Raw genomic sequence first — 17,422 nt, 5'->3', positions numbered from 1 at the left:
TGACACAACCCAGTGTAACTGGACCTCCCTCAGTATCACCCATTCATTACAGATGGGTGGGGGGTTGGGTAGCACATTCCACTGAACATGTCAGCCTTCATGCTGAACCCTTGGAAGATAGAGGGTTAATGTGGACGATGGAGAATTTGTGTTAATATGGGGCTGTTTGTGTTAATATGGCTCTGGTTGTTTAAGTGTGGGGCTGGTTGTGTTAATATGGCGCTGGATGTGTTAATGTGGGGCTGGTTGTGTTAATGTGGGGCTGGTTGTGTTGGTGAGGAGGATGAAGGGTTCGTGTTAATGTGGGGATGGTTGTGTCCTCTGGAGCAGAGAGCAGGCCTGCAGACGCTGATTCTGCTTTAATTGAGGTGAGGTGAGACCAAAAATATCCCGCCATAAACCTCAGAAGTGGTCTGGTTTGGAAGAGTCGGCAAGTGCGGAGAGTGGAATTCGGTAGTGTGCTGAGCAGCGTGCCTGTTGTGTTGAGATCATCAGAAAATTCATGCACTGGCATTTACTCTCATTTAGGGATTATGGCAGTTCTCTGGTTTGGATCTCAGAGGTTCAGATGGCCAACACTGTTAATCAACAGAACCAACCGGCTTATTCTGCTGAACATAGATGGTCATTTAAAAAAAAAGATGTCATAGACAAATTGCCGTTCCTGTCATTTGGTTGCGTGTGAGGCACAGGGTTTTTCATGAGCCTGCTCATTTTCCATGGCTCACTCATGCAGTCCCTGAATTAAAGACTTGGGTCATTAGCATTAGCCATTAAGCTTTTCCTTGTTGTCTTCATCTGTGTGTCTTTATGAATAGTAATAGAGTTGTGTCGTCTTCATCTGTCTGTCTTTATGAATGGTAATAGAGGTGTCATGGCTGTAGTGTACGTACTGTAGGTCACCTCTAATGCCTGGAATGACCCCTGACTTGACCCGTGACTCACACATTCATGAACCTCAGTATGCATTACTTTCCCGACAAGCATGTTGCGCCGCAGTGAGAAGTGCTCAAGTCAGCTACTGTGCCTTGTGGTTCCCCGCCACTGCGGTGGCTTTTGCCCTGACCCCTACCTTCTTCACTCTCAGTGTGCACACATCTGCACACCCAGCCAGAGCTTTGAGGCAGGGAGTGTCTGTCATCCGTATGTTCGCCTCACCCTAGCTTCTGGCAAGCCGCTTGACCAGTGGCCTTGGCCGTCAGTTCGTTGCCATAGTGCTGACTGGTCGTCATCAGTATGCAGTAAATCTCTGTGGATCAGCTCCGCCTGGCTGTGTCCTGGCATGGATGTGAAATCCAATAAAGGGTCCAGTATGATGAGCCAAAGCCAGCAGCGCAGACTGGGCTTGACAGGTTGGAGAAGGCCATCATGTGCTTGAGATGGGGTTGTGTGTCAGAGAGGGAGACGATGTATTAGGGGATTTTTCCATAAATAACCAAGGAGTAAATGATTTGTTTGTTTGTTTTTTGTTTTACAATCCACGTTTTTATCTTTCCAGCTCTCGGTCTCACTGCCTCTTACAGGAAGATAATATTAAGTTTGCCTGAGCTAATTCTGTCACAGGCATCATCAGTCATCATAAAGCCACACACATACGCGGTTAACTGACTCTCTGTGAGTGTATGGCGTCAGAGGTCTGCTGAGGCTCCATAAAACAATAAACTCACCTGTGGACGCACCTGTTGTTTGTCCCTCACAGTGACTGCGTGTGAGCCCACCTCCATGTCCACTGCCATGGTGATGGACCCCACCGCGGGTGACACAAGCTACCTGCAGTCCTGCGGGACGGGGGACAGCGGCGCCTCCCTCGAGGACGTCAACGTGGAGTCCGCAGCCAAGTGAGGAACACTCTGCTTACTCTTCCTCTTCCTCCTCCTCTTATTCCTGCTATTGATGTCCTATATCACAGCACTTTACCAGATGATTGAGTTGTTAATGTCAGAAATTCCCCTGAAACATCTCTGAGGGACTGCTAAAGGCTAGATGATTCACGCTAGATGTAATATCACCTCTTGGTGTATGTTGTTGTTGTTTTGTAGAGGGGGATTCCTCAAGTGGATATTGCTGCTAATCCAAAGCAGGATTGATTCTGGGAATGTCATTAACCCCCTCACTTCTCCTTTCCTTTTCCACTGTACTTTCCAGTGAGTCGTCAGAGGAGGAGTCGACCTGCGAGAAAGAGGAAGAAACCAATCACCAACAAAGCACACACTCACAAGGTTAGCAATGTAAACACACACACACACTCACACGATGAGGTGGCATGCTAGCAGTGTGTACACACTGTTTTTATATGGACCCCAACAGTTCAAAAAGAGGTCGGTCAGCTAGCCTTCCATCAAATGCTCTCTCTCACACACACACACACACACACACACAAACAAGTAGATGATCTTTTACATAGCCCTCCTTACTCACACGCTTCAAGGTTACATTTTGTAAACTCTTTCAACAAACACTCAAGTGCCAGGTTTGTTTTTGTTTAACAATGCCAAAAACCTAGCATACATACACACACACACACACTAACTGAGTCTTGGCTCATGCCTAGCACCCAATATTATTATAGAAACACACTAAAACTGTATCGTAATGTTTCCTAATTCCACCCCCCCCCACGGTTCAAAAAAGTGACAAACGTTATAAACATTTATAGATCCAAAAATCTTTAATCAATCAACCTTCTATATTTCAGAAGCGTTGGGTGCCTAGATTACGACTGGTATCTTGTTTGGAATTCAACTGCAACTTTTTTTTCCGTCGTGTAAACACGCACACACTCACACGTTGAGCTGTCATGATAGCAGTGTGTACACACACTTTTTTTATATGGCCCACAACAGGTGCAAAAAGAGGTAGGTTTAATGTTGTATAGCCTTCCCTCAAATGCTTACACACACATTTCTGACACATGATGACACTGTGACCAGACTATTATGATTATAATAATTAATCAAATGGTTCTTTCCCAGAAAATAACCCTGCTGTCAGATCTGAGCATGTGATTGCCTGGTCAGAGATGAGCGATTTGTCATACATTAGAATGTGACGTGTGTCTCACCTATGACTCATTACCTATGAGCCAATCTGGTGACTGCACCCACCACTTAGTAAGCTGTATGACCGGGTGTTAGGCAGGAAGCAGGCGCCCTGGCTCAGTTCAGGGTCTCTTCCTGTTCCTGCCCCCTGTGTCCTGTTTCCAGCGCTGAGCTCAGGCAAGCTTCATCACTTCCCGCTGATAGGGATTGTGGGACAATGGGAAGGCATGCTTTCCTGGCCTTACATGCTACGTCAGCAGTCTTTATCTAGTGTCCCTGTGCCTTACCACAAAGGAAAGTTCCTGTGTTCCTTTACATTACAGCCACCATATTGGTTGTGTGTAATCTTCACCTTGTCAAATTAAGAATAAGCTGGGTGGGCCATTTGATGTTTATTATCTCCCAGTTTAACTCTAGTACAGCATCTGGCTTTCACTACTGGTGACTGATATGTGTTTGTGGTCTTTGTGGAGGGTGTGTTTGCCCTGGGCCGGTATGTGCGTGACCTCTGCTGCTTGTTGACCTCTGCACAATGTTGAAGTGCACAGTGAGTGCACAGGCTCCCTGATGCGTGGTGACCTTGTTTACACAGACTGTTGAACCACTCGGCAGCTGCAGAACAACAACACATTCCCCCTCTCTGCCTGACTCGAGAAAGTTCCGCTGGCTGGTTCCTCCTCCTGCTGCTGCAGTTGTTGTTGTTGTTGTTTGGGGTTGGCCAACTGAGCTGCCAGCCTGGGTCAGTAGTGTCACATGAGGATAAGCCTCAGTTGCACTTGACACACACCAGTCCATATGTCTCCCCTGGACCTGTGTGTCATGGGTTTAGTTACGTTCTGGCTCATTTTTTAATCTCCATATTGAAATGAAATGTGTTTCTTGTAGATGTTTGCCCATGCTGTTTTGTCTAGTTATCATGTTGGAGTGTGGGCTTTTGTCAGTCCATTCAATTCTAGTAATATACAAATGGCTGTAAGGAATGGCAAGCTACCTCACCATTCTCTTAATTCATCTATAATCCAAGTGTCTCGGTAAACAGAGATTAATATTAGCAGCAAAATACCCTGTTACTGACCCCCAGTCAGAGCTTAGCATATGTCTCAGTAGTATTGATATAATCAGCAAAGTGTTACTGGCCTCTAATCAGAGTTTAGCGTGTGTTTCAGTGGTGATGCAAGGCCAGAGTCATGGGTACTGTCATCACTGCTGCATGGGGAGATGGTGACATCAAAGTGTGAGTCATGATGCCTGGAGAGGAGGCTGATTGTGTGTGTGTGTGTGTGTGTGTGTGTGTGCGTGTGTACTTATATAAGATTTCTTGAGTGTGTGAATGTGGGATTTTGCGAGCAATTCAGTGGCTATGTGTGATTTCTTGAGTGTGTGTGGGGGGGGGGGGGGGGGGGGTGGTGTGTATGAGTGACACTTAGACACTGATGAGAGACACTGTGAGTGAAGGTAGGGGGTGAGAGCTGGACTAGGTCTGCCCTTCCTTCCTTGTGTCCCAGACATGTTGACGGCAAGGGTGTCAGCAGGCCACCACACATCCCAGTCTGTCGCATCTGAACCCAGATGGCAGCTGATTCTAGAGCGGATGTGGCCCTGGTCTGGTGCCAACCCACTCCACTGAGTCTGGGGAGACTAAGCCCCCTCTAACAGACACACACACACACACACAAGAGTGTGTCTATGTTCTTACACACGCAAGAGTGTGTATGTTCTTACCCACCCGTTGTTCTTGTTGATCACTGGTGGGCTCTTTTCTGTAAACTGTGTCTTTGGCCCAAATTGCGATCATAGCCCTGTGATCCTCCTGCATGTCCATGACTCGGTGAAGTTTATAAGATGAATAAGTAAAAGTCCAATAATAAAGTCATCCTTCTCTCTGCAGCCATCGCCCCACGCCCCAACTCCCTGGCTGTGGCGTCGTCGGAAGCCACGGGCTTGTGGACCACGCACGGCGCCGGCGAGGTGAAGCTGAGGATGTCCGAGTCGGGACCGGGGGCCGAGCAGCCACTGACCGTGGACCAGATGTTCTGCGCTACGGTGGAGCGCTTCGGGGGCTACAACGCCCTGGGCTGGAAGGAGGGGGAGCAGTGGAAGAGCATGAACTACCGGGAGTACTACCAGAGCTGCCGCACCGCTGCTAGGAGCTTCCTGAAGGTGTGTGTGTGTGTGTGTGTGTGTGTGTGTGTGTGTGTGTGTGTGTGTGTGTGTGTGTGTGTGTGTGTGTGTGTGTGTGTGTGTGTGTGTGTGTGTGTGTGTGTGTGTGTGTGTGTGTGTGTGTGTGTGAGTGAGTGACACTGGGAGAGTACTACCAGAGGATCCCCCACCTCTGGCCAAAAGCTCCCATTTAAATAGCAAATGGATGAAAAACGACACATCCACTGCCCAGTTAACTGTAGACTGAGAAAGTGAAGATATTTTGACCGAATTGAGACATTTTGGTGAATTAGTTTGGGAGAAAAGCAAAAAAAAAGTTTGTAAATATTAGATTGTTCTTTTAAAGGTGTGAGTTGTTACCTTGTCTGTGGGCTTTTAAAGCTTAGGTGAGTGGCTATCACACTTAAAGGAGATGCTCTTGAACTGGTCTTTCTTCAACTGCAGAAAGGAAAAGGGAACAATGGGAAGCATAGTGGAATCTGCTGTGAAAGTGAATAATACTTAACGTATCATATTTAACGTCTGTGCTAGTATCTAACTGTGTGTGTCTGTGTGTGTGTTTCAACAGCTTGGCCTGGAGCGCTACCATGGGGTTGGCATCCTCGGCTTCAACTCAGCTGAGTGGTTCATCGCTGACATCGGAGCCATCCTGGCAGGGTGAGTGTGTGAGTGTGTGTGTGTGTGTGTGTGTGTGTGTGTGTGTGTGTGTGTGTGTGTGTGTGTGTGTGTATGTGTGCAGGTGTAGCCGTACTTGAGACACACACATGCGGGTTGTAACCTGAGGCCGTGGGGTGACAACTCAGTGTTCTGGCAGTGAGCAGGTTGTTCATGGAGGACACGGAGCTCACACTGAGTGCATACCTGTGGTTGTTTCTCAAATGCTCCCACTCTTCACCTGTACCAAGTAGCTTTAATTAGTTTTAATTAGCCAGCGTACACAGAACTTTATTTTCCTCTTGGCTGGAGCATTTTAAGAAAAGCGTCTAAATGCATGATGGTACTGTTAAGTTGAACACGTAAAGTTCACATTCACTGGTTAGTTTAAGGTATAGGTTACTTGCAGTCAATATTAATTACATTTCTTAAAATATTCAGAGATTGCCGGAAGTGTAATTATCATTAGTAGTCGTATATATGCATTTATATATGCATTTGTAAATATGTATATGTAAGTATATATTTGACTGATGATGATTATTATATGATTGTGTGTGTGTGTGTGTGTGTGTGTGTGTGTGTGTGTGTGTGTGTGTGTGTGTGTGTATTATGCTGATTGTGTAGAGCTGTTTATTCCTCCAGCTATGCTGGTGGCGTAGAGCTGTTTATTGCTTAATGTCATGCTGGTTGTGTAGAGCTGTGTAATGCTTAATGCCATGCTGTTTGTTGTGCAGGGGGTTTGCTGTGGGCATCTACACCACCAACTCCCCAGAAGCGTGCCAGTACGTTGCAGAGAACTGCCAGGCCAACATCCTGGTGGTGGAGAACCACAAACAGCTGCAGAAGATCCTGCAGGTGACGCGATACTTGACCAGATCAGATTGCCCTTACACATTCACACTCCTGCACTTGTGCTTGGCGGGTCACCCACAAATCTGTTTATCTGGCCTCCCAACCTTCAACCTAATTCTGTGTGTGCTGTTGTCTCAGGTCCAGGATCAGCTACCACATCTGAAAGCCATCATCCAGTACAAAGATGAACTCAAGGAGAAGAGACCAAATCTCTACACGGTATATACATATATATATATATATATATGTGTGTGTGTGTGGTTTTATGGTGTATGTGATGAATGTCTATACATGGTAAATGTGATGTATGTCTTAAAACATGTATCCACATTCCAATCCAATATTCCAGTCATGCTAGTTAAACAAGTTTAAGACCCATTTGTGTTCTTGATTCAATTAAAACAGAGAGCGCTGTTATCTTGGCATCTGTATCGGTTCATTGTTCTCTGCAGAACCAGTCTGCTCACCTGAGCAGCGCCAAGCCCCGAGCTCCTCTCCTGTCATTGTGAAAAATCACCAGTAAAGCCAACCCTCATTTCCCAACAGCACTCTTGTGTAAGCACCATGGTGTAATAAGGAACGCGAGGGTTCAACATGAGACTGTGACTTTTATGGATGGTACAGCACGTTTGGGAAGGGCAACCCAGTAAGGCAGTATAAAGATGTTCTGTGACGACTCTGGTCATGTGACCCACAGTGGGCGGAGTTTATGGAGCTGGGGAAAGAGGAGCCAGAAGAGCAGCTGGACGCCATCATCTCCTCCCAGAAGCCCAACCAGTGCTGCACCCTCATCTACACCTCGGGCACCACCGGCCAGCCCAAGGGAGTCATGCTGAGCCACGACAACGTAAGGGCTCAGATCACCATCCCATACTATCCATCAATCGCAATGTATCACTGTTTTGTTACAATGTTACCTTCCACCTAGACCAGCCCAAAAGTGTTCCTCAGACATTACAGCCTAAGGGCTGAGACTGCCATCCAATATAAATATATTTAGCTGTGGAGATGACACTTTAATCTTGAGCTGTCATGCATAACATGTATGCAAGGGGTGCCAAAAGTACAGCCATGGATTAGAAGTTCTGGAAAAATTCCAGCCGTGGGAAGCCGCCGTACTGGCCGAACTGCCGTAAAGGGGGCAGAACCCTTTGGACCATGTGGTTCTCTCATTAGCAGTTCCATCCACTCAAGGGCCCTAACCTCGGGAGCTGCCAGATCCGGCCCAGACCACATGACTATCTTGACTGCCTTCACTCCCCCTCCTTGCCTGCCATGAAATTCTAGAATACTGTCCCCCCTCACTGTTCTCATTCTAGAACACATTTTGAGTGCGTATGTTGACTGTGGCAGTAAACGGGTGAAGTCCTTAGTGAATGTGGTGATCCTTACTGCTCGTGGTTTTCCCTGCAGCTGACGTGGACGGCGTTCGCCACGAGCCGTAGAGTGCGTCTGGCCGACGCAGACAAGTTTCCGGAGGTGGTGGTCAGCTACCTGCCCCTCAGTCACATTGCAGCTCAGATGATTGACATCTGGCTCACCATCAAAGTGGGCGGGGCAACATATTTTGCCCAACCGGACGCCCTGAAGGTGAGTTTGAGAGAGAGAGAGAGAGAGAGAGAGTGTGTGTGTGTGTGTGTGTGTGTGTGTGTGTGTGTGTGTGTGTGTGTGTGTGTGTGTGGAAGCCTCCACAGCACTGCCTCCCTGCCCCCACCCCAGTACGCTAATCTTATTAAATTAAACCTGGTGTGTAATCCAGTTTAGCTACAGATTAGCGGCTCTTTGGCACAACTTTAATTGACTCTATTAGTGGGACTCTCCCTCTCCTCTGAAGTGTCCAATCAGGGCAGCGTGCACACGCTGACACGTACACTTTAACTTGAACTTAAGCTTCAGCGTGGATGCAGGACTCTGGCACACAGCATTTACAGACACAAAGACAACACACTCATCGTCTGCTGGCCACACCTTGTGGTTCTATTTTATCCTTACCACACAATCCTTAATTCCTATCCTTAATTTTAGCATAAATAAACACGTGTCATTACGAAGTTGCATCAAAACTCACAGTGATGGTCTATATACAGTTGAATATTATAAAGCTATGTACTGCAAAAAATGCCTATCCCCAGTATGTTGGAGGGTTGAACCAAGATTGTCAGCGATTTGTAATTGCAGTGTCATCGTATTTGTTCTCTTGCAACTACACATTAACAACTATCTGTTAAATTCTAACATCTATCCATCTTGGTCCAAACGTACTGCTCTGTGAGTTTATAATTACACAGCAGAATCAGATTTGCTTTCAAGGACACTTTGACCAGGCTGCACATTAACATTCAAGGTCAACATCACTCCTCGTCAACGACGCATACAATCTAATTCACATGATTCATACAGAAAAGTTATACAAGGTGTGATGTCTTCTTTACTTGACTCCTGTCACCCTGCCCCGATAACGTTAATCATTTAACTATAGGGGGAGAGGGGAGGAGTACTGTACGTGGCTGATTGGCAGGGCGGTGTGTCTGACCTTCAGTCTGTCAATCATGTCTACAGCAGGGGACTGGGGCACCTGACCTGCATGAAATAGTTGTGTGGTCATAGCAATGTGGTCATTGGCATCAAAAGTACCAAAGTAAAATATTGATCTTGGCCTTGATTTAAGACCTCATTCAGAGTGCAAACCATCCTATGGAGCAACACTACATGTGCGTGCAAACACAAAAACTGTTTCTACACACACACTGGCACAGCATTGCCAGGCATCAGACTCATGACTGCTGTGATCGCTGAGCTGATGGCCTGACTGCTGTGATCGCTGAGCTGATGGCCTGACTGCTGTGTGCTTCTGTCCAGGAGCCAGCTGGAGCAGATAGGGAGCTTGTGCGGCGTACGTGCCAACCCTCAGGCGTTCAGTTATCCTTGAACACAAGCACACACACACACACACACACACACACTCCACTCCACTGCATTGCAGTCAGAGACCTTCTGCACCAGGGCTGGGAAGAACCTCATCATTTGATGGCAGCTATGCTGCGCTGACGTGGCTTGAAATGATATTCAAGAAGAACACACACACACACACACACACACACACACATGTGCATGTTCCCCACACTTGGCCTCCACTGTCATGCATTCCTTCCTTAGGAAGTCAGACCACCTGTCTCGGGGGGAACAGATCAACTTCTCTTTCCATCTGTTCTCCTTGCCGTGTTTGCCCCCGCCCCATTTGGTGTGCCTTACCCTCTCTGTGTGAGTCTAAGTGAGCCAGAGCTGCTGTCTGGCAGACCCCCCTCACTGTGTGAGCAGTGTGCCCTTACAGTCCCTGCATCTGAGTGCACTATAGTTCAGACCATCAGAATGACGATACAGCTTTAATCAGTTACACATTACAAGTTTAATGTTATCTGCGTGCAAACATTGACTCTTCTGTCTGAGTCAATTTGTCATCTTTCCTCTGCATTCTCTCTGACCCCTCCATCTCTTTTTCTTCCTCTCCCTCCCCTTCTCCTTCCCTCCCTCCCTCTCTCAGGGTTCTCTGGCCAACACGCTGCGTGAGATCCGGCCCACGGCGTTCATGGGCGTGCCGCGCGTCTGGGAGAAGATGCAGGAGAAGATGAAGTCCATCGGGGCCAAGTCCTCCACCGTCAGGAGAAAGGTGGCGTCCTGGGCCAAAGACGTGGGCCTGCAGACCAACCTTAGCAAGATGGAGCGGTGAGTCCTGACTGACAGCTTCTCAAAGGCCAGAAACCAAACATCCGTCTTTAGACACATTTGCCCTAAATGCACTTATTTGACTCTTGGTATGCATGAATCCGAGATGTATCTCCTGATAAAACTGAAAACAAGCAGGCAAGTGAGATTTTGGTGTGATGGGTTTCGTGTAAGTAAAGAACAGTGATCTTAACCTTCAGGCCAGGCATCTTTAAAATGACAACTGAGTCGAGCACAGAATCTCACAGCAGCAACCTGAGGCGCCTCGTTAGTTTTCTCTTTGTTACAGCAGCACTAAGGTTATGTGGCCTCCTTGTTGGTGTTGTGGTGTAGGCATTATGGCAGGCCTGTGTTTCTCATGCTCTCTGTTTGTGCGTCTAGTTGCTCTCTGACTGGCTGCTCCCCACACTAAGGGAAGTGAGAACTGAAACCAGGTCAACTGCACAGCGAGCAAGGCTCCAAACACCCCTGGCCCACTGCCACAGCTAGTGACAACCTCTGCTCACTGTCACTGTCACAGCTAGTGACAACTGCTGCTTACTGTTCCAGCTAGCAAAACCCGCTGCACACTGACACAGCGAGCTACGTCCGCTGCACACTGAAACAGCTAGCGACATCGGCTGCACACTGTTCCAGCTAGCGACAACCGCTGCACACTGACACAGCTAGTGACGTCCGCTGCATACTACCACAGCTAGCGACAACCGCTGGGAACAAGGATCTTTCCTGAAAGCATCTGCTGTTTGCAGTGTGCATTGGCTTCATGATTGTTTTTGTATATCTTTTTTTCAGTTTACAGTCTACATAGCCATTTCCTTTTTGTAGTTTGTTGTATCTATTTTGTTTTTCATATATTCCCCTGGTTACCTGCCATGTTTGACACTATGGCTGCTGTAACCAAACAGTTAGATTATGATCAGTCTTAAATGATTAGTCAGTCAGCTAAGACAGATAGCTAAAGTTTTTAAGTGACTTTGTTTTCCTTTTTCCTCAAGCTGAAGTATCTTCTCTCTCTTGCCCCTGTAGTAATGGTGCCATGTCCCGGAAGCCCCTTAACTACCGCCTGGCCAAGAAGCTGGTGTTCCGGAAGGTCCGGAAGGCTCTAGGTCTGGACCGCTGCACTAAGTGCTACACGGGGGCGGCGCCCATCACCAAAGACACGCTGGAGTTTTTCCTCAGTCTAGACGTCCCCGTCTACGAGCTCTACGGCATGAGTGAGAGCACGGGCCCACACACCATCTCACTGCCCGAAGCCTTCCGCTTAACCAGGTAAACACACACATTTATGTGCACACACACACACACACCGTATAATTATTTTGCTGCCCTCTGGTACATATCAGTAGCATACACTTTTACCACTGTGGCACAGCTGGTTAAAGCATGTCTGCATGTGTGTGTGTGTCTCCTGTGTATAGCTGTGGGAAGGTGATTCCTGGCTGTGAGACTAAGATCGTGAAGCCAGACGAAGAGGGTAACGGAGAGATCTGCTTCTGGGGCCGACACGTCTTCATGGGCTACCTGAACATGGCCGACAAGACGGAGGAGGCGCTGGACACAGACGGTTGGCTACACTCGGGAGACCTGGGCAAACACGACCCACAGGACTTCCTGTTCATCACCGGACGCATTAAAGGTACAGGACTGGATGGATGGATGCACACATACTTAAACAGAAACACTCTTAGGAGCTGTGCTGTCTTCATGTGCAGCCAAAGTGGGTCTACCCTTGTGCTTAACTGCGCTGTGTGTGTGTGTGTGTGTGTGTGTGTGTGTGTGTGTGTGTGTTGCAGAGCTGATCATCACGGCCGGCGGTGAGAACATCCCCCCCGTGCCCTCAGAGGACGCTCTAAAGTTGGAAGTCCCCCTCATCAGTAACGCCATGCTCATCGGAGACAAGAGGAAGTTCCTCTCCATGCTGCTAACCATCAAGGTACTACTAATCACAATACCATTATGACACCATCAAGGTACTACTAATCACAATACCATTATGACACCATCAAGGTACTACTAATCACAGTACCATGATGACACCATCAAGGTACTACTAATCACAATACCATTATGACACCATCAAGGTACTACTAATCACAGTACCATTATGACACCATCAAGGTACTACGAATCACAATACCATTATGACACCACTAACAACGCTACCACCACACCATTATGGTACCACTAACAACACCACCACCTCACCATCAAGGTACTACTAATCATAATACCATTATGATGCCATTAACAACACCACCACCATAGCATTATAACACCAATACCTCACCATTATGACACCACTAACTAACAACACCATCTTACCATTATGATTCCATTCACTAGCACCACCACCTCACCATTGTGATACCATTGCCAGGATGTCTGCACTTACAGTATGACGACGCTCCTATCTAATGCAATACAATTTATTCAGTTTGTTTAATTTCTGTGGTCCTCAGAAGATTGTGTAATCTCAACCTCCCAATGAACTGGGGGTTCAGTGTCCAGTGTGTTGACATTCCTCTGGACTTTATGAAAGTTGCTCAAGAAACCAAATTACTGTAGTCTGCTCACATTGTGCATTACGCAATATTGGAGCTTTAACTGCGAAGACGGCAGGCTTTAGAATCAGATAAAGCATGGTTTACAGAAGGCAGCTGGAGATTATGGTTCTTGTAAACATTTTATCTGGTCATTGGCATGTAGATATCAACCATCTTTGGAGGGTCACACGCAGATTATAACTGTGCTGATCTATCTCACCCGTAAAAAAAAATCTTTATCTGTTGCTTTGAAGATCTGCAGGGTCATAAACTGTTCTGTTCTGAGGTTTGTACTGCCACCTTGTGGAAAAGAATACTAATTGGAGTTCTCAGCAGCGCAGCACTTCTTTCTGTATCTGAAGCTAATATGGATACCGGTTAAACCATCTTTCAGGTTACAATAAACAACACACATTGAAAAGTGGAAAATACATATAATCTACCTTCACTGTCCTATCTGATTAAGGGCAAAAAGCCCAAAAATAAATTTTGGAAAATCTAAAATCCAAATTTTATAAATCGAAAAAAAAAATCTCCAATGTGTGTTGTGGGGAAATAAATCAGAATTACTCATTTGAAATACTGTAGCCAATATTGACCTCTTGGGTTCAATAGAAACTTGTTGTATGGTCAAATAGACCCCCTGATCTTGTAGTATGGTTAAAAAGGCCCCCTGATCTCCTCTTGTAGTTTGTTTAAATAGGCCCACTGATCTTGTAGTGTGGTTAGATAGGCCCCCTGATCTTCTAGTATGGCTCAATAGGCCCCCTGATCTGAAGTTATCTCTCCCCAGGTCTCTCATGAATACTGTAGAGGCTGTAGTGGTCTGGTAGCCAGAGAAGGTAAACTGATCCCTGAACAGGCATGGACTGCTGGGAGGGAGGTGTCATTTCCCAGAGTGATCTTTTGGCTTGAGTTTAATATGACTGTGTGTGTGTGTGTGTGTGTGTGTGTGTGTGTGTGTGTGTGTGTGTGTGTGTGTGTGTGTGTGTGTGTGTGTGTGTGTGTGTGTGTGTGTGTGTGTGTGTGTGTGTGTGTGTGTGTGTGTGTGTGTGTGTGTGTTTGTGTTTGCCAGTCTGAGGTGAACCCAGATACGGGTGCCCCGGAGGATGAGCTGACCCCTGAGGCGGTGGAGCTCTGCCGTAAGCTGGGCAGCAGCAGCACTCGGGTCTCTGACATCGCTGGTGGGCGAGACCGGCTGGTGCACGCTGCCATCCAGGAGGGCATCACGCGCGTCAACGAGCGTTCCTCCTCCAACGCCCAGCGCATCCAGAAGTGGACCGTCCTGGATCACGACTTCTCCATCACCGGTGGAGAACTGGGTGAGGATAACAGTAGAAAAATGCCGTTAAACAGACACAAGAATGTGTTTTAAAAATGCACCCAGGCATACTCCCTTGTGTTGTTTAAGCCAAGTAGGGACCACATATCACACCTGTGCACGCCATACACCTGTGCACACGACACACCTGTGCACGCCACACACCTGTGCACGCCACACACCTGTGCATACCACACACCTGTGCACGCCACACACCTGTGCACACCACACACCTGTGCATGCCACACACCTGTGCACGCCATACACCTGTGCACACCACACACCTGTGCATACCACACTCCTGTTGGTAGGCCTTCCCCTGCTTGTTCCTCTTCAAGTGATTAAGTAGGGTTGACTGTAGATCAGGTAATTCCACTTTCTCATTGTCTGTACCTCTGTAGGAATGCATTCATGACGCACACACCCTCACTTGCTCACATTCACTCACTCACTCACTCACTCACTCACTCACTCACTCACTCTGTCTCCCTCTCTCTAAGGTCCCACCATGAAGCTCAAGAGGCCAGTTGTCATGAAGATGTACAAGGAACAGATTGAGAACTTTTACAAAGAGGTTCCCAGCCCCACCACCCCTGAGACCCCAATGCCTACCAAATAAATGTGTAGATGTGCTTGCATCAGATCCGCAGACTAGCATATCAACGCTGGTATTGCTCTCTCACACAGACACACACACACACACACAATTTGTCATATACTGATCTCTTGTGCACTCAAGCAATCTTGTTCCCTTGTTCATGTTTTCTGGTGATTGGGTGATTTGGGTCACATCTGTGTGTGGGGCTTTGTTTACATTGGTAAGTGTGATTTTTATGTGAAGGACACGTCATAAGCCATTGGTGAAATATCCGTATTCCCAAAAAAAAGGAATTGTTTGTCAGGTTAATTTGATTTATTTATTTATTGTTATTATTGTGATGATGAAGTACAATAATACGACGGGATGAAGTCAGCCATATCACTTAGATTTATATATTTTTTTTGTCATGAACATAGGACAAACTGCATGTTCTCCAAAGTTATAAGGACCTTATAGAGATTTTGAGTATACTGATATGTTAATTTCCATATTTGTTTACATTTAGCCAAGTATTGCTTTGATGCATACATTATGACACATATTTGGCCAAATGTTCACAAATGGATCATTTAGAATTGATGCCAAATGCCTTGAAAATAAGCTTGAATGCTTGAATCGGTTTCTCTCAGCACCCCCGGTGAGAGCTACTGCTCCTCAACAATACCCACGAGAACTCTCTCTGGGGTGATAATGGTGAAATAGTTTTGTGTTTTGTTCTGTTTGAGTTCTTTTGTTTTTGGTTTAGCGGTTCCACTGGCAGCCCTGGGGGAACTCTAGGTGCTGGTTAAGTGCAGGCGTGAGCCGATTGGTGAAGGTACCATCTGCTTTGAGCAGAGGTTGTGCACTAAAGCAATCCTAAAACCAGCTCATTTAAGCCATAAATCACATTATCTTATTGGTTTATTATGCAAAATGAAGCCAGTACTTGGGGAGTCTGGGATGCTCTCTAATGGATTATCTGTGAAAAGCCTTGTGTAAGCTTTCTTTTGTAAATATTGTAATTTTCTCGTATTTTAAAATATGTTTTGCATACCAATCACTGTTTTCTGTGATCATCTTTGAAGCTTGTGTGATGGAGGAGCTTGGCACTATGCTGTACCAACACGCTTCCAAAAGTTTCCTCTTCCTCTGACAGTCGTAGCTGAGGTGATAGCACAGTGCCGTTGAGGAACTCTCTGAGTGGGAAATAGTTGAACTAGAAAAATCCACTTGAGGCACAGGCAGTGAAGGTCTGACGTGTGATTGACTGCCTGGCAGAATGCAGCTCTGTAATGTGATGTGTTACATGTGAAGCACTTTGAGGTCTCAGTAAATGCAGTTGGGATTTAGTACTCTCATAATCTGGACTAGGTAATGTGAGTGGCAGTTCAGATGACCTGTTGGATTAAGTCTAGACATTTGTAAATAGCCTTAAGAGTTTGGAACTTTTTTCTGTCATTGATGCATAAATAATTTGCAATTTCAGGGATTTAGTCCCCTGACTAGATGATTATTTATTTATCTAGAGCAGACATAGTACCTAGTCTCAGTCCAAAGAGCGTCTTCAGGTAAATTACTAGACAGACCGGTATAAGGAAAGGGCAGAGGGCTTTGCAGAGGAGGTACCTAGAGAAGAAGTGTATATAGTCCCCGTCTCCGACTGCCATGACATAGATGAATATGGTAGCATGTTAGAGCTCTGAATGTGGATATGAAGGTGAGACAGACCTCATATGGTTCAAATACGTTTATAATTCACAACAATAATTTCATTACATTCAACTGTTGGCTATTTTTGCTTTTAGAAAAACCCACTGAAGGAATGCCAGACACATTTACCTTCCATTAACAGTCTCTCAGCACTCCTGTGCTAGTCATTTCTTCAGGCGCTAAAGGTCACCGAGCCTAACAAAAGTGTCTTCAACTCCTGCAACGAGAGAATTCCACCCTGACAAAAGCAGCCTATGAGGACTGGTGTTCACCTGACTGCAGACAGATGAGGTCGCTGACCCCTGCGGTGGTGTGTGTGTGGTGTAGTGTTTGTGCATGTCATTGTTTGTCCCTGGGCCCTTGTAGCTTTGGGCTGAGTCAATCAGCCTGTGTGTGTGTCTATATTCGGGCTGGATGCATGTGAGTGTGAGCTCTGATAAGGAAATAAAGCTAAAGTATCCTGATGATGCCTCCTGTCTTACTGGTCTGATAATGCCTCCTGTCTCACTGGTCTGATGATGATGCCTCCTTTCTCACTGGTCTGATGATAATGCCTCCTGTCTCACTGGTCTGATGATGATGCCTCCTTTCTCACTGGTCTGATGATGATGCCTCCTTTCTCACGTCTCACTGGTCTAATGCCTCCGGTCTCACTGGTCTGATGATGATGATGCCTCCTGTCTCACTGGTCTGATGATGATGCCTCCTGTCTCACTGGTCTAATGCCTCCTGTCTCACTGGTCTGATGATGATGCCTCCTGTCTCACTGGTCTGATGATGATGACTCCTGTCTCACTGGTCTAATGCCTCCTGTCTCACTGGTCTAATGTCTCCTGTC

General features: G+C 46.6%; 1 protein-coding gene across 2 annotated transcripts in view; it reads left to right on the top strand.

The window, feature by feature from the left end:
* acsbg2 (acyl-CoA synthetase bubblegum family member 2) overlaps positions 1–17,008 on the top strand; it is a 28,013-nt gene extending 11,005 nt beyond the window's left edge. For both annotated transcript variants that reach the window (XM_080833471.1, XM_080833470.1), the window contains exons 2-15: positions 1,700–1,838; positions 2,146–2,219; positions 4,927–5,198; positions 5,767–5,855; positions 6,590–6,710; positions 6,846–6,926; positions 7,405–7,554; positions 8,121–8,297; positions 10,249–10,430; positions 11,457–11,699; positions 11,849–12,066; positions 12,224–12,363; positions 14,049–14,295; positions 14,795–17,008. In XM_080833471.1, coding sequence (XP_080689597.1) covers positions 1,723–1,838; positions 2,146–2,219; positions 4,927–5,198; positions 5,767–5,855; positions 6,590–6,710; positions 6,846–6,926; positions 7,405–7,554; positions 8,121–8,297; positions 10,249–10,430; positions 11,457–11,699; positions 11,849–12,066; positions 12,224–12,363; positions 14,049–14,295; positions 14,795–14,913 — 2,229 coding nt within the window. In that variant the 5' untranslated portion in view covers positions 1,700–1,722 and the 3' untranslated portion in view covers positions 14,914–17,008. The remainder of the gene's footprint in view (positions 1–1,699; positions 1,839–2,145; positions 2,220–4,926; positions 5,199–5,766; positions 5,856–6,589; positions 6,711–6,845; positions 6,927–7,404; positions 7,555–8,120; positions 8,298–10,248; positions 10,431–11,456; positions 11,700–11,848; positions 12,067–12,223; positions 12,364–14,048; positions 14,296–14,794) is intronic.
* The last annotated feature ends 414 nt before the right edge of the window (positions 17,009–17,422 follow it).

Source organism: Sprattus sprattus, assembly GCF_963457725.1.
Source record: "Sprattus sprattus genome assembly, chromosome: 2".
Taxonomy (NCBI): domain Eukaryota; kingdom Metazoa; phylum Chordata; class Actinopteri; order Clupeiformes; family Clupeidae; genus Sprattus; species Sprattus sprattus.
Note: the sequence above shows the minus strand (reverse complement) of the source record. Positions and strands in the feature narration are given on the sequence as shown.